Source organism: Corapipo altera, unplaced genomic scaffold, assembly GCF_003945725.1.
Source record: "Corapipo altera isolate COAL_440 unplaced genomic scaffold, ASM394572v1 267, whole genome shotgun sequence".
In the NCBI taxonomy this organism is placed as follows: Eukaryota; Metazoa; Chordata; class Aves; order Passeriformes; family Pipridae; genus Corapipo; species Corapipo altera.
In genome coordinates, this window is record NW_020884970.1 from 467,175 (window position 1) to 490,395 (window position 23,221).

The 23,221-nt window shown below is 48.9% G+C and overlaps 1 protein-coding gene across 10 annotated transcripts in view; it reads right to left on the reverse strand.

Annotated features, from left to right (window-relative positions):
• The window catches only part of ADGRB1 (adhesion G protein-coupled receptor B1), a 293,421-nt gene that overhangs the window by 202,946 nt on the left and 67,254 nt on the right, over nt 1-23,221 (reverse strand). For all 10 annotated transcript variants that reach the window (XM_027665116.1, XM_027665120.1, XM_027665119.1 and 7 more), the window contains exon 2: nt 5,585-6,505. In XM_027665116.1, the coding sequence (XP_027520917.1) occupies nt 5,585-6,332 (748 nt within the window). In that variant the 5' untranslated portion in view covers nt 6,333-6,505. The remainder of the gene's footprint in view (nt 1-5,584; nt 6,506-23,221) is intronic.

Sequence of the window (23,221 nt, forward strand, 5' to 3'; positions counted from 1 at the left end):
CAAACACCTGAAACTCCCGTTTCTCTTAGAGACAATATTTTCCATTTTTCAACCCACTCCCAAAACTTGAATACATCAGATATTCAGGGAAGGCGGTGAAAAGGACCAGATATTTAGTGTGGGTGGTGAAAGTGCACAGGAATCCCTCTGTGCACCCTCCCTCAGCATCATCATCTTCATATTCAGCAGTTACAGCTGTAAAACTACAGTTGTGATGATCGTGAATCTGGTGTCTGTGTTTCCCTGCATCTAAATTTCACCCTGTATTCCCACACAAAACGTTGTGGAGCAGCTGCTATGGGTCCTGAATACGAGAGGATGTTAAACAACAGAAAATTTATAAAAAAAGAAAGGAAGAGTGCAAAGCTGAGCCTTTCACCAGGCTGCCACTCATTAAATTATCTGTAAAAGTCCCCTCTTTGCAATAATGGGAGTAGTTGCCTGTGAAACTCCCTCAGCAACTGGATGTAAATTCCACCTTTAGTCTCCCCACTACAACAACAGCGCATTGAGACGGTAATTGCCGATGTTTCTGCATTGTGATCGTGTCCACGAGCTGTTGGGTTCACAATGGAACCGCTTCGGTTTGCTCGTTTTAGTCCACCCCATCTCCATCCAGACACGCGGATGAATGGAGTTAGTGCTGGAAGCAGCACAGACACCGGGAATCTCTGCTCTGTCCCTGTGAGATTCTGGTGCTCTTGTGTTTGTGCCCAATTCTCCCTGGCATCCCATGATGGGATGTGTGGGAGCGCTTCAAAGCTGCACTAGGGAAGGTGTAGGCTGGACATTAGGAAGGATTTCTTTACTGAGAGAGTGGTCAAACACTGGAACAGGCTTTTGAGAGACGTGGTCGATTCCCCCTCCCTGTCAGTGCTTAAGAAGTATTTGGACAATGACCTTAATTAAATTTTTGGTCAACTCTGAAGTGGTCAAGCAGTGGGACTAGATAATCATTGCAGATCCTTTTCAACTGAAAATATTCTGTTCTATTCTATTCTCTTCCATTCCATTCCAACTGTAAGGCTTTTCACTATCCCAGAGAAAAGCAGTGGGACAGGCAGGGCTTGCACAGGTCACAGAGATCTGAGTGTTTTAACTGAGTCAGAATTCACTTTTCAGCATGCTGGAAGGAGTCACCCACACTTGCCTCTTCCATAAAACAACTCCCTTTGCCCTTTGGTTGGCAAATCAAAAACCGAGGCAAAACCAAAGCCAAACACCTTTCTCTGCAAGCTCAGCTGCTATTTGGGCCCGGGGGACTGGTGCTGGAGGAGCAGAGCATGTGTCATAAGGAGCTGAAGATGTCAAGAAGAGCTTTGAGAGCCTGCCCCTGAGCGATTATTCACAGATCTTTATCCCTCTCTGAACTTTCAGGGCCACTAAAGGCTCACCTGGAACATAGGAAATGACTTAGCAAGTTATTTCTGCCCTCAGGGAAGTTCAAGGGGAGGGGAGCTGTGCCACACAACAGGAATCCTGCAGCATGGAGGATGGGAGTTGATTCATTTGTTTCTATGCCTCTGGCTCCTCTCCTGCACCACAGACCCCATTCAGCAGCCACTCAACCACAAGTCCAGGTAGGAGCTCAGCCCTGCTGAGGAGGCATCATGTTTTGACCAGTAGAACTTGCCAAGCATGAGGCAAAGCTTCCCAACAATGACCAAGGCCTGGAGGATGTGTCCTGCAGTGAGAATTTCATGGAGTCCAGCCTACTTGATGCAGCAGAGGTTAAGAAGGATCTTGGTCATATGTCTATAAATGCTCCTCTAGATGCTGTGAGACACTTTAGTCCATCAGACAGGGATAGAAAAACAGCTGAAGGCTGGAAGGTGAAACACCACTAACGAAACAGAAGTGAAATGATGAGCATGTGTGAGGGAAGAGGGTTTGATTTTGCTCAGAGCAATGGAGAGACAGCAAAAGAACGGAAAAAAAAATAGCACAAAAGGCAGGAAAATCCCCAGAATTTCAGACCAGTTATTCATTCATCATAAAACCCTTCCAGCCGTGGACCCCCCTACTTTATCAAGAAGCAAATACTTTATTTTGGGGGAGCCATTTAGCCCTGTTTTGCAGCAAACACCTTGGATCGCTCCAAGGCGGGGATATGAAGAGTAGAGGGACCAGACCATGCTGATTATCTCTCTGGGCCACCAAAATGTGACAGCACTGCAAGGGCCTTCCAGGAACAGATTATGTGGCGACAAGACTAATTAGACATTCATTAAGTGCCTAACTCAGCACAGCACTTAAGCACACATTTAACCTTCTCTCATTACAGGGTCTCATCACCATCCCTGTTAAAGCTCCAGCTCCGATTACAGCAAAGCCAGCTCACATTCGGCAGGGTCACCGGGACTTTCAGACCACGAAGTCCCAATCCTAAGCATTTCAGGAGCTTTTCCTTCCTTCAGTCCCCTGGTCTCCTACCCCAAAGCTATTCCAGCAAAGCCAACTTGCACTCCAAAAAGTGAGTTCACATCTAAACATCGGGACCTACGAACAGTCTCTGCCTCCTTCCCCATGTTGCCTGAGCGAGACAAGGGAAAGCTGATGCTGGCCAAAAATAGTTCCCCTGTTGAATTGTCTTCTCCTAGAAAACATCCCCTGTTGAAGCCTTCTTGGAGGCAGCTTCCCCAAGGAGAGAAGATGTGAGGGATGGGCTACTGGTGCAAATACATTTCCAAGTATGTTCCGCTGATCACCAGGGCAAGCTCCGTGTGCAACAAAACATCTCCTGCCACCTCTGCACCCTGAGGAATTCTTCTCAAACCCACTGCTCCCTGCTGTGACCTCTTCAACATCTGTGTGGGACAGTGAGAGCAAAGAGGGTCCCACCAAACCCAGGAAGAAAATTTGGAGCAGTCCTACCTCCAGGCATAGAAGAACAGATGCTGCAAATATGACAGGGTCACTTTGGCAGAGTTTCTTTCTGAAGTCCCTCATAAATGACCACAAAGATCCATGTGAACCTGAACCCGGTGTGAATCATTGCCCATGACTGAAAACAGACTGGTTTTTGAGTGTCCCAGTAGCTCTGGAGCAACAGGGTCCACTTGGAGCGAAGCTTTTCGCAGGGATCTCACCCTCAGACTGTGACCCAAACCATGGCTGTGCCCAAGGCAACATCCCATTGCAGATTTGCACCCGTTCCATTTGCTTTGGAAATATCCAAGGAATAAAAAGGCACATTAGGAAAAGTCAGGCTTCACATTTCAGCGTGGTATCTGTGGGAATTCACAGAATCAGGGTTTGGGTTGGAAGAGACCTTAAAGATCACCCGGTTCCAACCCCCATGCCATGGACAGGGACACCTTCCACATTCCTTATGTGCCTTCAAAGTCATCAGAGTAGATTAGCACATCACACACATCTACACTTGTTCAAAGATGAAAGCGTCAAGACAGGCCCAGAAACAACAAATGACTCAGAAAGCAGCAGGGAGGGGAAAAAAAAAAAGAAATAATAATAAACGCTTGTTGGGGAAAAAAAATGCTACAAATACAATCAGAACAGCAATGACTGCAATAACCAGCATCAGCACTTGGAAATCAGGAACCCTATCAAAATATTCCACCCACCAAGTGCTGTTAAGGGATTGCTGACTCCCTGTCCAAATTGGATCTCGCCTCCATCTTCCTGATCAAGCCTTTGCATAAATCAAAACAGACACAGTGACAGACAGAGCAGCACATGGAGAGGCCTGGCCCCCTGCAAGCATCATCTCTGTGGGGATGGCATCCCACCAGTGGAGATGATAATCCTGTGTCTTCAATATGGAGCAGATGTGAGCAGCCAGCAAAAAAAAAATATATCTCCACTCCACAAATATTTGACACCCAAAAAGGATTTTGATTCAGCCACCTCTGAGCCTCTTTCATATTTACTTGCTGGGAACATTCAGGCACTCAAGCTGGGCTAGGAGACATCCTTACAAAAAGCCAATATTAAGCTTGAATGCTTCAGGATTTGCCGGAAATCTTATTTCAAATTTCACCTTTGGTTGAAGTGAGAAAGGTCACACTGCTGGGGTGGAATGCATAAATCACCCAATCAGCAAACCCAGGGCAGGACATCTGACTGAACAGGGCTCTCATCACTCCTGAGGAGGAAGCAGAGGTTCTCCTCCTCACAGGCTGCTCACACAGGAGAAAAGGGCATTGTGAAAGGAAACAAAAAAAACAAAACAAATAAACCCCCAAAATCTGGAGAGCCGCGCAGGGGAGGGAGGCAGGGCTGAAGAACTAATTTACAGGATTTATGGCTCGGCCGTTTGCCTCCATGTATTGATTCACAGATCAGTGAGAAACAAAACCTCCCCCAGAACACCCTGAGGGAAGCATAAGTACCTGATCACACACTAATCTCTCTGCTAACGCCAGGCTGCAGTTCTGCAGGAGAATCACACTGCACGGCTTGGACCTGTGCCTGGCCACCTCCTTCCTACTGCAAAGGAAATTTAGCCTCTTCCCCTCAACCCTGAGAAATTCCACCCTAAACAGGGGCTGCTGCAAAAGTCAGGCAAGAGCCCCGAATTCCAGACCTGAGCAGATGTCAACTTTCTACTGGTGGCAGAGGGCGTTTCAGTCCAACACCTGAAGGAGACGAGACCTTGGGGTGAGGGCCAGGTGAGGGCTTGAACCTTGCTGAGTTGGAGGTTCCATTCCCTGCCACCCGAATTCCTATTTAGCATTACACCTTTCCTTTACATAACCTGTGTGCTGGCAGGTGGGGTGGGAGCTGAGAACAAACACATCGAGGCAGATCTGACACAGGTACTGAACAAAAAGCTTTGCTTTTGGCCCCCCTGAATATCTTCTGCTTTTTCATGGCTCTGTCAGAGGTCTGGAAGGAGCATTTCCCTCTCCAGACCAATGCCTAGATCAGACTTCAGGATCACCCCACCTTTATTTACAGCCCTTTTTTGTCATGCCTCTTCCACCTCCCCCTTTCCAGCCCATACCATACTCAAGATCACTGATGGAACACTAATGAAATATCCAAGGAACGAGCCCCAGCAAAGGCATCAAGTAACCCCACAGAAGCATCGTGATGAGTTTTCTTTCTGAAAGCCTCCAGAAGGAAAATGAGGCAGCTCATTTTCCTCCACAAGGAAAACGAAGCTGGGAACGAAACGAGTGTGCCTTCTGTTGCCATTCCCTTGAACCAGACCCAAGTATTAATTTTTCCCTAGAAATTAAAATGGGTTGATGGGGCTGCTGAGTGCAGCCTGCCTCGGGAGGGAGCTTGGATCCTGCCTTTTCTAGGACATCTGTAATTACGTTGGAAAACTGCTCACCCTCAGGTGAGAAGCTCAGAGGCTGCAGGAGTAATACAAGCAATGCACGAGCCCCGGGAATGAATGAAACAATCTGGGGTATGTTTAGGGGAAGCTGTTTTGTAATTTCAGTCTCAGGCTCCTAAAGAGGGTTACCTGACCTGCCTGTCAATTAGGAAATTAGGTTTTCATGCCAGGCATCCACAGATACAGACACAGAGGTGATGGGGACAGTGTGAGACCCGTGAGAGCAGAGCCCAACCATCCATCCGTCCCCAACACCCCCAGCCACCCTCCACTCACCCAGGAACTCCGCTCCGTTGGTGTCCTTAGGGCTGCTCACGCAATTCTCCAAGTAAATCCCATCCTTATAGCAATCCTCCTTCTTCCTGGTGAACCCCAGGACCTCGCTGGCCTGATCCAGGACCTCCCCTCCCGAGCAGGAGCACGGGGTCTGCATGATGCCGCAGGGGTGGGAGCTGCTGCTGATGGCCAGGCAGGCGTCCAGCCACTTGCAGAGCATCTGGCAGGCGGCTTTGCTGGGGTTCCTGTTGCCCACCACCAGGTATTCCACCGAGAAGTCCCTCTCCTGAGCTTTGGTGGGCTTCCACCTCATGGGCCAGGTGTCCACCCCCGGAGGGGCCGTCTGCTTCATCTGCAGGAACTGCTTGTTGGACTGGAGGAAGGCAAAGCGTGTGGAGCCATCACAGAGCTTCAACACATCGTCGAAGCTCTCCATGCCCAGGTAGGTGCGGGTGGACTCCAGGAAGGAGTCGAACTGGTAGGTGCGGATGTGCTGGTGGTCACATACACCGGCGGGCTTGAGGATCTTCATGTACAAAGTGTACCTGCGGGGGTCGGGGTTCTGGATAATCCAAGAGCAGAGGGAGGAGTTCAACGGGAAGACGGCGAAGGAGGAGAAATACCCAAAGAATTTCCCTTGGACCAAAGTGGTGCAGGGAGTTTGTGCCAGGTCCAGAGCGACCACGGTCCACACAAAGTAGAGTGGAGATACCAAAAGCAGGTTCAGGGCAGATCCAATGCTCCTCATCCTAGGTCTCTGGTCCTCTGGAACTCAAAGTAAATGTCAAGCAGGCGCCAGATCCTGGACATAACAGGGACCAGCTTATAGGAAAAGCGCGAGTTTAAGAGGCTCTGGATCCGAAATCAAGCCAATCCTCCCATATCTGGATTTGAGCTCCCTCCTGTGGCCATAAAGAACACCTGGAAAAAAAAACAAAGCAGGGAAGGGAAGGAGGAGAGGAGAGAAAAAGAAGAGATTTGGGATTTGGGGTTTTTGGTAGTGGTTTGTTGTTGTCGTTTTTATTAACCCTTCACAAGGCTGAGAATCCACGCAGCATCCCCAATCCCAGCACATCTCACTGGGAGAAGGTGCAGTCCCACATCACCATCCCCATGCTAAGTTTGGGGGTGTCCCCATCCCTGGGATGTCCCAAGCCCTGGGAGGGGGGGACAGTGACTGGTGCTGGGGATAAACATATCTGTGCCCTGATTCCCCAGTGCCCTCTGCCTGTGCAGATCCCTCTGCTGAACCAAGCAGAGCCTTTGCAGTGAATTTTAACCATCCCCCCAAAGAAAACACCGTTGACCTCTGGTTTAGGGACTTTCCAGCCCTCTTCATCCCACCAGAAGCCAGTTTAAGGCAGACTTCAGGCTGCACCTGGGGAGGGTGGGCTCAGCACGGGAAGCTGGGCTCTGCCTCCTCCCTTCATCTCTCCAGCACTTGCTTTTTAGTTTCTTTTTCTATCACCTTTTCTCTGTCCGTTCCACCAAACCAGTGCAGGGAAGGGAGTTGTTGTTTCGTAACCCAGCCCTGCTCTAACCCTGAGGCCATACAGGAGGCTGGAAGGAGCTGTGCACCCAGTACAAGGAAAAAAGAGCAATAGAGGCAGATTTTAGGTCTTCCCACATCAGGCAGATGCCTCACCTTTCGCCTCTGTGTACAGGACACCCCAAAACCTGTGGTACTGTACTCAGGCTCGGAGCATCTGCAGAGAGTGAAAGTCCTCCCTGCTAGCCCTGGACCTCCTTCAGTCCCCAGATCCCTGGAGCAAAAGTAAAATCCATCCTCCACTGACCTGTGAGACTCAATCCCTGCAACCCTTTGCAGCCAAGATCCCCTTTTTAACTCAACTGCCCAGACCCCTGTGTCCCTCTTCATGAGAAAGAGGCTCCTCCACCCTCTGTAAGCCTCATTCTTTCTTACCCCAACAAGAAAACCCTCCAACGGCTCCTTCCCTTCATCTCCCCTCTTTCCAGGAGAGAACACAGAAGGGTACTGAAGAAAGAAGCAGGACTGTCCTCATTTTGTACCCCCTCCCCATGCAGTGACCCCCCACAAGTTTGGGGAGGGGGCCTGTTAAAAGCTTCAGGGATTGACAGGCAGGAGGGGCAGATCCTCAGTGTGTGGGGCAGGACTTCCCCCACTGCTGGACACGCAGCCATGGTACCTTTTCCTTCCACCTTCCCAGCCTTTTGCTTTCCTGCCCTCTTGGCTCACCCCAGGTGGAGAAAATCAGGAGTTTCCCCTTTGGGTGATGCTTGCCCTGACCCTGCAGCACTTGCTGCCTCCAAAACAGACCTGCTGCCCAATTTCAAACAGATAAATGGGACCTCTGGGAGGAAAGTTTTCCCTGCCAAGTCAGACAACTGTCATGGTTTCAGGAGGCTCCGTGGTCCACAGGTTAGGGAAAAGCAAGTACTCAGGGGCTCTGAGTTGAAACCTGAGAGCAAACAGCCCCATTCCTGAAATGCAAACACTGTCCTGGGCTGCAACCCCAAAATAATTCAGATCATCTGGGATGTGTTTCTCCATGATCAGGGACCGTGGTGGCACTACCAGGAAGGAATTAGGGTGAAAGCCTATGGAGAGGGGAACCTGCACCAAGGGAGGAGGGAAAACACACCTTGATCCACCTCACAGCCCCACAGTGTCCACACCACCCTTCCCCAATCCTACCATCTCCCATCCCACACCAGGCTCTGCCTCCCCAGACTGCAAACAGAGGAAGCTTTCACAGCAACCATACAAATTTCCAGCAAATCTACAACTCAGGCAGAGCTAAATCCAGTCCCAGGAGAGACTGAAAAATAAGAAATGAGAAGCCCACAGACCATCTTGTGCATCTAGGAAGAGATAAGAAGCCAAATGCATTGCCGTGTTCACCCCTTGGTTTCTCTCCTCGCTCTGTATCAAAGATTTGTCTGTGTATCTCCCCTCATCTTCAAGAAAGTGCTTTTATTTTGGGAAGGAAAGGGTTAGGTAACTCGAAAGTCAGATCTGCTATTTGCAAACTGTGTTTCATCCCAGCTTCAAATCACTGCAGCCTCTGCCAGCAGATTCCTGAGTGTGTGTTAGACCTGACACTAATCAGCATGGAGTCCAAATGCATTTGCACTTAAATTTTTTACAAGTCAGATCCCCACTCCTGACTGGTTTGCAGCCTACAAAGCTCCACAGTGTAAATCTCCCCTTGCCAGACTCCTGCCTGCCTCCAGGACCAGATTTCAGGATGAAAAGTGGATGCAAAGCTGGTCTTGCTTGCAGTGAAAACAACAGGCATCAACCACACATCCTACAAATTTCCAGAGGCCACCCTGGTTAGCGGGAGGGGTTGCCTAAAAATGGCTGTGAATGCTTTAAATATCATATTTGGGAAGTGAAAGGCTCTTGCTCTGTCTGCGACTCTGAAAGGGGCCACTGGTTGTCCTCTCCCTCTCTGTAGGGCAGTGCAGCAGCAGCTCATGCTGTTTCCAAGCCTTTACAAAGCCAAAATCTGTACAAACCTCTCACTGCTGAGCCAGACAGGGATCACGGAATCACAGAATATCCTGAGTTAGAAGGGACACACAAGGATCATAGAATGATAGAATGGTTTGGGTTGGAAGGGACTATCAAGATCATCTTGTTTAATCCCCCCGCCATGGGACACCTTCCACTAGACCAGGTTGCTCCAAGCCCCATCCAACCAGGCCTTCAACACTTCCAGGGATGGGGCAGCCACAGCTCCTCTGAGAAAACTGTTCCAGTGCCTCCCCACCCTCACAGGGGAGAATTTCTCGCCAGTATCAAACGTCAACCTGCCCTCTGTGAGTTTGAAGCCATTGTCCCCAGTCCTCTCACTACATGCTCTTGTAAATAGTATCTCCATCTTTCTTGTCACCTTAACCTCTGGTCCAGTCAGTGAAGAAACCTGCCTTTCCCAGTTGGAAGCAGGAGCCAGCAGTGCCTCCATAGCAACAAGATCATCAGGAGAAAGGGTTGGCTCTGAAATCCAGACCCTATTGGCAACGCCAGCACCTGGGATTCAGCCCAAGGCTTCTGCCCTCCCCAAACTCAGTTTTTCTTACTGACCACAAAGGTGCTCCTGTGTAAGGGTGTGGTGAGCACAGAACACCTCCCTCCCTCACTGCCCCTCCCTGGGAAAAGGACCATAAAAGCCAACACACTTTAACTGAGCCGACCCGTTAATGGGATGCCGTGTTACGGGTGTTTGGCCTCAGAATTGATCTCCCCTCAGTGCAGTCCCATCTGGAAGGTTTCACCACAAGGAGCATAAACATATTTTTTTTCTCCTCCAGCTAAAATCCTTGCTGAAGCAGGAATCTTTACTCAGAGGACGAGTGGAGAGGCAAAACCCCCTCCACACTCAGATCTTTGGCTCAGCAGGTGTTGGACCTGTCAGGGAGGGAATGTGCAATGGACAGCTGAGTGGCTGCTGCATTTCAGCAGAGATCCATCTTCTGCATTTCAATAAAAAAAAAAAAAATTCCCAAGGGGGACATATAACCATAGGCTACAGCCTGCAGAAGTGATATTAAATGCATGAAAAAACAGATTATTCCAGTGTTGGAGTTCACGTTCCTATGGCACAGAGTCAAATTTGTCCATATTCCCATGGCTGTTGTCACAGTGAATATCTAGGTAGCCTGGCTATTTCTAGAATTTTGTCCCATTCTTTGGCTCCAACTTGGAGTAAATGCCACCTCCCTTTCCCTTTCCTTTCAGTCCTGTGCTTGGTGGATGTGTCTGGCAGAGTAAAGCTTGGGGACAGCAGGTGACCTTGGGCTGTCCCTTGTCTGCATTTCTCAAGGACAAACCAAAGGACAAAAATATCATTGTCTTTGTGTGTGTGACCCTGGCAGAGGCAGTTTTTCAGCCCAAGAAACTCACAGAAAGAACTTAGGTCCAAATGGTCCTTCTGCCTTGGTTTCCTCAAGCAGGTGTTAGAGGTGACAAAGAAGGGGATTATGAAGAGCTGTGAACCCCCATCACAGCTCCTGCACCTTCACAAAGCCCTGATAACTTTTTTTACCTCCTTGCTGAGCATTTCCCATCCCACTCTGGCACCCACTGGAGCAGGCTTGGATCAGAAACACAACCTGAGACAGACCCTCACAGCCTAAATCAAAACCAGGCAAGGACGAAATTTGAGGTTACACCTGGCACCTGCTCTGTCCAAGGGGTTTAGGCATCCAGTTTGCCCTGGTGCCAGTGAATTTTGGAACCTGCAAGCCATGGAATCATTAAGGTTGGAAAAAATCTCTGGGATCATCAAGTCCAACCTTTGTCCTAAGACTACCACGGTGAGCTCTTTGATGGTGGACATCATCTTCCTGCAGTAATGATAAGTCAAGAAGATCCAGGCCTGAAGCTGGAGTTTTCCACTGCTCTGCTTGAATTCTGCACAACTTTGTGTGGCCCAAGCACACTCCACACCCATCCTGGGGATTCAGGTAGCATGGAATGTGTGAGCAGGGAACAGGGTTTGCCCTGATCTTGCCTAAAACTGCTTTCACCCTCTGCCTGAATTGTCCCAGATGCCAATTCACCCTGTCCCACCAAGACTTTCCAGATGGACCCCTCCAAACCACTGTCTCCAGCTGTGCCCAGCACAGGGATTTCAGCTCTGCCTGAGCAGGAGGAGCCCGGGGGCTCCCAGAAGTGCTGGAATATGCCCTGTCTGTGCCCTGCTCTGCAGAACCTGTGCATCACACACATTCCTCCCACAGGGGAAGGGCAACGACCGCGGCTGAGCATCCACCACCTCCCTTGGTCGTGCTCCTTGGAGCAGCAGCCTGGATGTGGCCAATGGAGGGCACTCTTAGACATACACACAACCACTCGATGAGAAAAAAAAAAAAAGAAGGAAAAAGATCAAAATGACTGCAGAAAGGACATCCTTTCCTACTGCTGCCTGTGGGACCATTCCCAACACCCTCTCCTTTATCTGTTCCTGCTGTCTCAGCCGTGTCCCAACTCCCCTCACTCTGTCCATTGGCTCTGGATGTGCCACCGTTCAAGATTTGCTTCCCTCTGCTTTTCCTTTTCCTGACCTTGGTACATGGCTGACATCCTAGCAGGGTGAAAACCACTCTCATCAAGCTAATCCTCCTTTCCTGGGTCTTCCCATTTCCCTGTAAGAAGGTCCCTAGATATCAAACAAAATATCCCTTTTGCCAGAGGCAGAAAACCGCCTGGCCCCGAAAGGCTCATTCCCCTGCCACCCTGAGAAAACACAGGAAAGGAGTGTTTGCTCTGTTCTTATTCACAGGGAACTGCTAAAAGGGGAAAAAAAAATGCTGCAACAGCTTGGAAATTTTCTTTCTGTGAGGGGAAAAAACAGAGTGGAAATACCTGGAAAAACATGGTGGCATCTGTGAACTGACAACACGCAGAGTCGTCGAGAAGGGCTCAGACCTGCGTGGTGTCCCTGCCCATGGCATGTGGGGTGTAGCTGGATGGTCTTTAAGGTCCCTTCCAACCCCAAAAAATTCTGTTAGTCTATGATTCATTTGCAAAAAACATGGTTTTGCTTCAACCTCTCACATCCTGGAATATTTGCTGCACCACTGTAGAGTCTGATGTACTGCTCTCTGCTCTGTCTGAGTCTCATAAGTGCAGAGAAAACCTGAATCTCACCTGCCTGCTCTGTTAATAAATTATATATACACAGCAGCACCCTTCATCCCCAGTTTCGATCAACTCCAAGCTGGAATAGCATCTGCTTTAGGGGTAGAGCACAGCAGATATGTAACAGCCTGCAGGAACAGCATGAACAGGGTGGGAAATACTTGATTCTGTGATGAGGATTGACTTATGGGGCAGAATCCCAGTCCTATTGCAATTCTCAAAGGCTAGAAGAGGGGATCTGGGGAAAAGGCTGAGAGGTGATATCTAGAAATGGATCATACTGGAATGCCCCATGAGGAAACTCCAAACCATCCCATTTGTGATCTTCTTCAACACTGGCCAGAGGGGAGATACCATCATGGGGATCCAGAGGCCAGATTTGAGTTCTGGATTTGTGCACATGCTGAGTTAAGCATCTCTACCAATCCGTGCTTCAGTTTTCCCACCTGAAAAGATGGATGGAAGAAGCATCCTCTGCTTTTCTCTACCTCTTTGTGATCTGAAAAGCTCCAGTAAAGTGCTGGAGATGGCAATTTATGTCCAACCAACTGGGATTTCATCCCAAAATGAGATTAACTTAAAGACCAAGGCCTCTGCTCCAGATCATGTTAATGGTAGTTGGGCTCAAAGCTAAATCTCCCAGGTTTTAGCAGGTCAGGCTTAGCCCCTGGCTCTGGGTGATTTTTTCCAGTGAGTTGGGATCAGGAGACAGCTGAGCACAAAGACTGGACCTGAAAATCTAGGATCCAGTAAAACCTCTGGAGAGAAAAGCCTGGCAGACAAGGAGGGCCAGATGTGTTGCATCTGCTCCCAGATGTGGCTGCCCAAGGGAAGGGGGCTCGAGGCTCTGCAGCACCTTCTTCTGGGTCCAGCACAGCCTCAGACAGATGTTGTCTGTGCACTTGGTATATTTAAGTACCACCTCACCCTGATCTGCAGCTGTGTTTGTCCTCAGCTTCCCCCTGCACCAGTGCAGTGGGTTTTTTTCCATGGCCTGTTGGGAAGATTACCAGGATTGGGAGTTTCTCGAGGACTGAATGACATTGGGATGGGTTGGAGTCAAGGGGCTGATAGAGTTGCTGGCAGAAGGCTGTTGATGCAGGTCACAGTGTTACATCTTTCTCTGTCTGGTTCTCTCTTGGTTTAAGGAAAACAGGCTTAAATCCCAGTGAACTGTGGGATTGCAGCACAGGCTGATGTGAGTTCAGGCTGGTCATTGCTTCACACTGTTCCCAGGCATTTCCTCACCCTCACAATCCTTCTGATCCTGCTAGCATCAGCCTTCCCCCCGTGCCAGCATCACCCATATCCTCTGCCTGCCCACGTTCCCATCCATCCCCATCAGTGGTACCACCAAGGAGCCACACACTTTGCCAGAAAAAATCATGGAAAGATATACCAGCAAAATCCTAGAAAAATTCCATTTTTCCTGTTGCTTTATTATCCTGCCTGTTAGTGCTCACAGCCAGCCCTTTGGGGTTTCTTTCCCTGCATTCCCACCCTGCTCCTGCCTGTGAGGGTTACACAAGAGGGCCTTTGAGGGCAAGGTCATCCCAATGAGTGGCACAAACCAGGCAGGACCGCTTCCATTTGAGCTGGGGACTGGGATGCAATTGATTGGGAATTCAGCTGGAGGTTAAAAGCGCTGGCATTAGCTGGGGAGCTAAGTGGGGGCCCCCTGGGGCCAGGGGATATTTAGGGAGGGGCTGTGTGCCTGCTGAAGCTCGGGCTTGCACAGGCAGAGAGATGGTTGGCAAAGCCAAAACTAGGCTTTGTGATTCCCAGGGTTGCACAAGCACCAGGCAGAGCTCAGTACACGTCCTGAGGTTCACTTGAGCCTCCCACATAAATCACACACAGCAGGGCTTAATTTTTGGCCTCTGAGGACAAGACCTTTGACATATCTCATGTTCCCTGTGGCTAAATTGCATATCCCCGAAGCAGAACAGCCTTTCCCAGTGTTTATTGCTCCCTCCTGGGCTGTGCCCTAGCATGGTCTGGGGTTGTGATTGTTGGATGGGGCCAAAAACCTCACCAGGAAGTGTCCTGAGATGTGTAGGCAGTGAGGGGACAGTGTTTCAGGCACTGTTTTAGGAAGAAATTCTTCCCTGCGAGGGTGGTGAGGTCCTGGTACAGGTTGCCCAGAGGAGCTGTGGCTGCCCCATCCCTGGAAGTGTCCAAGGCCAGGTTGGATAGGGCTTAGAGCAACCTGGGATAGTGGCAGGTGTCCCTGTCCATGGCAGAGTCTTGGAACGAGTTAATCTTTAAGGTCCCTGCCAACCCAAGTTGTTCCTCTGATTCTGTGTCCTGGCTCTCTGGAGTCACTGGTACAGAGATGGCTGCAAAGGATAAAGGAAAACCAGGTGTTTTGGCCAAGACACCTGGAACTCTGCTCCTGTCCCACCTACCTAGATCCCTGGGATGGAATAACAACTGGGTTTGGCACTTTGCCTGCCCTGTGGCACCTTGAAGCTGGGCTGCCCAAGGGAAAGAAAAGAGGATGAACATCTGGTTTTGCTCCAGAGTAGGATCTGGACAAGCTCAAATCCTAGTGCTTCTCCCAGCACCAGGAAAGTTGATTTCCACTTTCCTTCTCTCCAGCTCCTCATGTGGCTGGGCATGACCAGCAGCAGGGGGAAGACCTCAACCAGAAGCTTGGATCAGACCCAGTTGTATGGAAGATTTATTGTGGAAGATTTAATGACTTCTTCCATGGCTTTGTGCTCTCCCTCAATGGCTGTGCCTCAGTTTCCCCATCAGACAAACAATGTTGATGCTACTCCAATGATGGGGATAGATTTCCTAGGCAGCTACTGGGAAAAGAAGGTAAAAATACATCAGGGTCCAATTTTCCAGCAACCCTGAAGGTGCACCGTGCTGTTTTTGAATGCTGCCTTCTCAGCAAAGTTAAAACTGGATTGGGAACATTTTCCCTTCTGACAACAGGAATTCAGCTCATAATTTTAGGCTTTCAGTTCCCAGTGCCCAGTGAGGACGTCATTAAATTGCACACAGAAGGACCATGAGACACCATTGCTCAGATTTGCAATTTTCCAGCAGGAGGAGGATGGAAATTCAAGCTGTGGCTACAAAAGACACTTAAAATATAGGTCTTTTTGGAACTATGACCACCTCTGGACTTACTTTCACTATCCGTGGAGTGAGGAGCACAAGAGAACTTGAAATCCAGGACTGCTCTAGTTATGGGAGAGGTTCCATCTCCTACTACACAGTTTGAAATGAGGAACTTTGGAGTCTTCTGATACCACACTAGTGTGGGCAAATGGGAACTTCCCAGTGTCATGGCAAGGGGAGAAATATCTGACCTTGAGCAGAGTGTGGAACCTTTCTACCAAGTTGAGCACAGCCGCTAAAGGTGGAGAGAAACAGATGTAGAAAATCCCTTTTAAAGCCCCAAGTTCCCATGGATTTGGATCCAGCCATGACTTTGAAGCAGCAGAAGCCCTCAAAAAAAAAAAAAAAAGGCAAAAGAATGAAAAATATGTGCATTTCTGCAGCACCTCGTCTTCAAGGCCCTCGAGGGACATGGGGAGCAGCAGTGAATTAAGCCTCATGACGCAGAGAGCCATCCCTCCTGACCCCAAAGGCTGAACACAAGCAAAAGGAAGTAGTTTTTCACGCAGCCCATAATTCAATTGGGGACCTCGTTGCCACAGGATGCTGTGGAGACTAAAGGTCTAAAAGAGTGACAAAATGGATTAGGGAATCTGTGGAGGACAAACCAATCCATTGCTATTGGGCATGATGGTTTGGATGCAACTGAGAGTCTCGGAGTGTCTCCTCTTCTTTGCCTTTCCTTTGGCCTTTCACTGTTCATCCAGATGGTCTTGGATGGCCCTGGGTCAGGATAATCCCCAATATCAATATATAGACTGGAGGATGATGGATGAAGAGCAACCCTGAACAGAAGGGCTTGAGGATACTGATGGATGAGAGGCTGGACATGAGCTGGCAATGTGGGATTGCAGCCCAGGAAATGAACCAGAACGTGGGATGCCTCAAAAGAAGAGTGGCCAGAGGGTTGAGGAAGGTGATTCTGCCCCTCTGGTCTTTGGAGAGACCTCAGTACTGGAGCACTGCACCCAGCTCTGGGGCACCCAGCACAGGAAAGACGTGGACCTGTTGGAGTGGATCCAGAGTAGGGCTGGGAATGTGATCAGAGGGCTGAAGCACCTCTGCTATGGAGACAGGCTGAGAGAGCTGTGGGTGTTCAGCCTGGAGAGGAGAAGGCTCCAGGGAGACCTTATTGCAGCCTTTCAGTATATACACAGGTCCTGGAAGAAAGAGAGAGGCTGTTTACCAAGGGCTGTAGTGACACAGCAGGGGGAGATGGTTTTGAACTGGAGGAGGGTGGGTATAGGCTGGAAATGAGGAAGACATTTTTTATGATGAGTGTGGTGAGGCTCTGGAACAGGTTTCCCAGAGAAGTTGTGGCTGCCCCATCCTTGGAAGTGTTCAAGGCCAGGTTGGATGGAATTTGAGCAACCTGGTCTGATGCAAGATGTTCCTGCTCCTGGCAGGGGTGTTGGAACATGATCTTGATGGTCCCTTTCAAACCAAGCCCTGCTATGTCCCTGCCCGTGGAAGCAGGGGAGTGGAGTTCATGACTTTTAAAAGATCTCTTCCAAACCAGTCCACTCTATGATTCTATGATTCCATGATTCCATGATCTTTGTTCCTTCCCTCAATAACCATTCTTTCATTTACTATGGAGAGGTACAGGGACATCAGTAACCACCCCAAAGCCACAAGATGTGTGTCCACACTACCAAACAAACCATTTCCATGAAACTAAACGGAGTGTCACACGTCACATCCACACTGCTAAACCTCCTAACCAAAAGGGGTTGGCCTGATCCATGTCCTCCTGTTCACCCTGCTGTATCCTGCATGGAACCACTGTCCTGCTTGGGAGAGCAGTCCTTGGGATGGATGGTTATCTGCCCTGACTTCAGTTTTTCTGGAGTGTCATGTCCACATCCATGTACTGTTGTGCCTGAGCTAAACATGATGAACAGCAAAGGGGCCTTGGAGATCCCTCTTTTCCTTGCAGACACCTCAGGGCAGAAGCTACCTTCTAGGCTCCCCTGTGATAAATCCTAGGATGCTGGAGTGCAGAGAGGCTGGCAGAGGGATGCAATCACAGCACAGGCTCTAACAAGCTGGATTATTCCTTGCATCTCATCCATCAGTCTCATGACAAGTAGTTCAGGATTTGCATAAAGGAGACAGAAGTATGATTTTCCCCTTTTCAGTCCTCTCTCCAGGAACCCTTGAGCAATGTGACATGGGAGGGAGGATGGCTTAGTGGTGAGGGGCAAGCAGGGGGGTTATGGGGAGGCAAAGCACTCCTCTTCTCTCACTTTCTTTGGCTTTGTTCAATCACAGGAAATGATGGAGGACATTATGGAGTGATTTGTGCAGCACTGAGAGTGTGCTGGTTTGGGGCTGGGGTTAGTTAGCTGTCTGTGTGCAGCCTTGATGAAGATGAAGGACTGAAGGAGAATGGTTTATATTTATTCCGAGAAGGGTTCTGCTGATGCTTCATCACAGAGTTGACAGCAGAACCTGTGATTTTCACAGGCTCCTTCAGTTGTTTGAGTGTTTACTTCTGGCTGGGAGGACAAGCAGACAGCACTGGAACGAAGAGCTGGAGGGGAGCTGGAGGTCTGCAGACAACAGGGCTTAGATTTAGGTTACTACCCAAGACCCAAGACCTTGGAGGGGAATTTAGCTACAAAGCCATGTGCCCACAATTCTTCTGCTTCCAGTTTCCTCCAGAGAAAGATTTTGAGCCTCATCCTCCTGCTTCCAGCCCAGCACTGTTTAAGGAAAGCTCACCTTAAGGTAACAGCATGGACAGAGCCAGGTGTTCCTGAATATCTCTGCAATGACAAACCTGTGCATCCCAGGAACCTGCCTCAGTAAGCCAGGAAATGCAGGAGAGATGAGCAGCCCTTCTAGGAAGGTACCAGGAGATGAGGATCACTGCCTTTTTTGCCCAGAGGGCAGGATGACCCAGCACAGAGGGGCACAGTGGAAGTCCTCCCTCTCCCAGGGCAATACCTGGAGAGCCTGAGGCATCTCCAAATCCAGTTGCAGACTGGAATTCAGCACAGGTTGGTTGGAAATTAAAGCCCCCACGTGGTGCCAGACACAATGAGCAGATGGCCCTCCTTTTGTTCCTGAAGAACAGAAATTCACATGCCAAATAAATGCTAATTTGCCCTTTCACTGTCTGTCTCCACGGGCTACATCTCTACTACTGAAGGATGGGTAGCAGGGGCTGTTCCTTGGCTCTGGGACCAGGCATGGCACAGCTTGGGCCACACACCTCAGCCCTCCTCCCCTCTGGAAGGGGCTGGCCTCATCCCACAGACCTGCAGGAGAGTCCCTTGGCTCAAGCATCTTCCACACTGTGTCCTGGCACTGTCTTGGGCCAAAACTTCACCAGGGAGCATGGAAGTAATTAAATGGTCTGCATGATCACGGGACCACACTCGTGCCTGCATTTAATCCCTCATTTATTTACACGGATGGATTCAGCCCCAGAGGGAGTTAATGGACACAAACAGCAAAGGGGATGTTCTCTCGTGTGGAAGACCTGAGGGGTGGTAGAGATGAGAGAGTTAGAAAATCATAGAATGGTTAGAGCTGGAAGGGACCTTAAAGACCACCTTGTTCCCACCCCCCCCCGCCATTTGTCCAGGGTTAATCAGGCCCCCATTCAACCTGGTCTTGAATTCCTGCAGGAATGGGGAGTCCACAACATCTCTGGGCAGCCCCAACTCTCTGATCTCCCCATGGGGAGCAAATCCAGGTATCACCTTTATTGGCTCGAGTGAACCTTTCCATCGGAGCAACATCAGCAGGGGGGTTTGTCTTGTCTCTGTCTTACCCATCTCTGCACATAAATCACCAACTTTGGCCTTGAGAGAAGACTGTGAGCCCTGCCAGCCCCACCAGGGCAGATCAGAGCACTCCCCTCATCCCTCAGCACATCTAACCAGAACAACCAGGTGAGGAGAAGCATTAATCCATCTCCTTTTTGTCTTTGGGATCCCACAAAAAGCCAGTAAACGTGGATAGGATGGGTCAATCCTGGTTAGATGAGCAGAGCCACAATGTTCCCTGCCAATGATTTTCATGAGAACTGGATCTCTGTTTTTTTTTTCTCTCTGCCTCTCCCTCCTTCTCTCCTTCTCCTCTGCCTTTGCACAGTGCGACAGCGTGGGGATGAATCGCCTGATTGTGAGCTCCTCTTTCCTCCACCACGCCGCTCCAACAGCAGGGCTGGGGGATGGAAAAGGAGCCCAGCTGCTTCTTGTGGGCTGTTCTCTCTCCACCCACCAAGCACTTTAAATCAGACGCAAATTAACACCAACTCCTGGCATCCTTTATTAGCCGGATTGGCTCAGCCTTAGTTTTGCTTTGCTTCTGTCTTCTATTTTAATATTTCATGTCTTTTTTCCTAATCCCACCTTCCTGAAGAGCACACCTAACAATAACAGCAATGCACTGGAGAGCAGGGATGGCTCTTCAGTTATTATAGGTAGTGATCACGTGTGGTTTTTCACTTGCTCTGCCCCAGCAGGGGACAGCAATCCCTGGAATATCTCATATTTCAGGAACCTTTTCCATCCACGCTGCTCTGGGAGCATCATTCAAGGAGAAACCCCAAGCACACAGTCATGAACATGATGAGGATCGCCTTTAGGGTGCAGGGAATCTGTCATTTATCATCTGGGGAGGAAGTTGTGTCAGATCTCTTCTCCAGCACAGGACATTGAGGGAGCTAAAATTTGGGGCACAGTGGAGAGAAAAAGCTGCCTCCTCTGTAGCCACAAGTGATCGCTGTCTCCAAAGGCCCCACAGTGACTTAAACACAGGGATGTGTTTCCACACCCTGGGAAAGTTGGTACCAACATGGTACCAACGTGGTCACTGACCCTCATCATGATGGGACACCATGAGCAGAGTTTGAAGAGGAGTCATCACTGGTGGAGGCACAGACATGACTTCATGAAGAGCCACAAAGATATCAGAGGGCTGGAGCACCTCTCCTCAAAGACAGGGTGAGGAAACTGAGGTTGTTCTCAGCCTGCAGAAGAGAAAACTCCAGGGAGCTCCAATGGTGGCCTTCCAGTACCTTAAGGGAGCTTATAAAAGGGAGGGACAGGGACTTCTTATATGGGCGGATAGTGATAGGACAAGGGGGAATGTTTTTAAACTGAAAGAGCACTGATTTAGATGAGATGTTAGGAAGAAATTCTTTCCTGTGAGGGTGGTGAGGCCCTGACACAGGTTGCCCAGAGAAGCTGTGGCTGCCCCATTTCTGGAAGTGTTCAAGGCCAAATTGGATGGGACTTGGAGCAACCTGGGCTAGTGGAAGGTGTCCCTACCCATGGCAGGGGTTTGGAATCAGCTGATCTTGAAGGTCCCTTCCAACCCAAACCATTCCATGATTCTGTGATCACAGGGTCCTGTACCTCTTATACCCCTGTTTTCTCAGTCCCCATCAGCAACATGCATGATGGAGGCAAGATGTAAGGAGCAAACCATGGATTTCCTGCTGGAAGCACCATGGAATCCTCTGGCTCTTCTGGGATAGCTGCATGGCCACATTTGCCAAGCCACTCCACCCCTCCTGCACCGCTCGGCGACTGTCAAACCTTTTGTGAATTTTCCATCTCTGCAATATTCGTTTCTTAGCAACTCTGTTTGCTTTAAGCAAAAACAAAATGTCTCTGCCTGTGGCAGGCTATTTTGAGCAGAAATGGTGCTGTTTCAGGTCCATGCCAGTCAGAGGGACCCTGGTCCTGTCTGCCCACTCACTCTTAACAGCACCAAGTGAAATTCTTATTTGTTTCCTGAGTCCCACCTGCCGCAGGGAAAGCACAGCAGTCCTGGACAGGAGCTGTGGCAAACAGCTAATCCTGCTACACTGCTGTTCTACAGTCCTTGCCATTCTGGGCATCTTGAAGTATATTGTATAACTCAGGTAATAAAGGTGCAAGTCAGCAGCAAATTTTACAGCAGAACAAAGTTTCAGCAAGCAAATGCAGTTATGTGACCCCCGTGTACTTTATTGGAAATGTCTTTGGGTTGAATCCAGCCCTACAAGAAGATTTCCCTGCACATCCTGCTCGGAAGAAAGACCAGTGAACTTGGAGGGTCAACCACAGACCCTGGAAAACTTGTAAAAAACCTCAGCAACACTTTCTACCATTGACCAAGAAGGAACAGCAGGAACATGAGGGTCATTGTGTCATTGCAATTTCCATATTTTCCATTTTTTTATTTTCATGGAATCGCAGAATACTTTGGGTTATTAGGGACCTTAAAGACCATCTAGTTTCAACCCCCCCTGCCATGTGCAGAGACACCTTCCACCAGACCAGGTTGTTCAGAGCCCCATCCAGCCTGGTCTTGAACACTCCCAGAGGTGGGGAGTCCATACAATCTTTTTCAGTGATAATAGCAATGATTTTATTCCCACCAAAATGGCACAAAGCCAGTCTCTAAGTGGAAACTGGAATGATTGGTCAGCTCTCCTCACAACCCCTCTGCAAGGTGAATCTTATCCTCCTTCATGAGTTACCAGTAAGGATAAGGACACACAAACTGATGTTAAGCATCATCAGCACCTCCCGAGATTATGATTTAGGAGATCTGATCGATTGGAAACTAATACCAATTAAAAACCAACCAGGCAGAAATACTGCCTCACTTCACAGGTTCAGAAAGAAGCTCAATGAAATGAGAGCCCAAAAAAAAAAAACAAAAGGGAAGAGTGTCCCAGCCCTTGGACTGAAGGAATTTAGCATCACTGTGGGGAGACAGATGAATGGAAAATGGGACTTTTAGATGGTGAAGATCAGCTGAGCTTGAAATATTACTACAGACATCAAGTTCCCCACCCCCATCACAGGAATCTAATTTCTCTACATTGTATTCTCAGTTTGAGTTTAGCTGTGCACATCACTCTGAACATACCCCACCCCTCTGAATTGCTCAGAATATTTAGGACAGGATAAAGATCTCTCCTCACCAACTCAGTCTGCCCCTGGCAGAAGGCTCCTTTGCTTATCTTTTCTATTGCTCCATGCCCACAGGAACAGCCCTGATGTATAATTTGTGGCATTTTATTCACTTCGCAAGTGACTCAAATAATGATGATTCCCTGCATGAACCCAAAAATATCCAAAAGCTGGTTAAAAAACAGGGATGATAAAGAAGGAAAAATAAGATTAGAATTTTAAATATCTGTCACCGGTAACACTATGGGTGAAGGATGAGAAAAGAGGAAAGGAAGAGGCTCAGGAACTCCAGAGTTAATATCTTGAGGACATCATATCTCAGGAGGCCTCTGGTGATAAATGGAGTTGGAGATGGAACGCAAACAGTGTGGGAACCTCCTTATATAGTTTGCAGCCATTTTCTTTGGAATTAAGTACCATCCATCTTTGATTAGAGATCCAAAGTTATTCACTGAATCCAAGAAGCGTCGCTGACGTCAGCGGGACCAGGAATCCATCTCTTTATTCTTGAGCTGAATGCCTACATATTGTTTTCATGCAGCTGTAAAGACTTCTTTTATGCATCTTCTTGATTTTTCTCTGGCTCATTCATCCTGATTCATCCTCCTCTGCTCGGAGCTCCTTGAATATCCTGGAAGGAGCCCACACACTCAGACACATTCTTGCCCGAGCAGTATATTTGTCCAACTAATTTTTTACTGGAATAAAGTTCCTGCTTTGCACAATTGCCAAGAACAATTGTTTTGGTGAATCATAAATACTGCAGAAAGTAAATGTTGGTTCAGGTTGTTTGTTTCTGCCCTTGGCAGCCCAAGCTCCAAGGGTACAGACATTCCTCAAGAAACTGGGATTTTAATTCAGTAAATAAACAATGATGGCAATGGATATTCATTAGGAGAGCCCTGCATTTTGACTCTGGAAGGCTAATCTGCAGTACAGCATGAA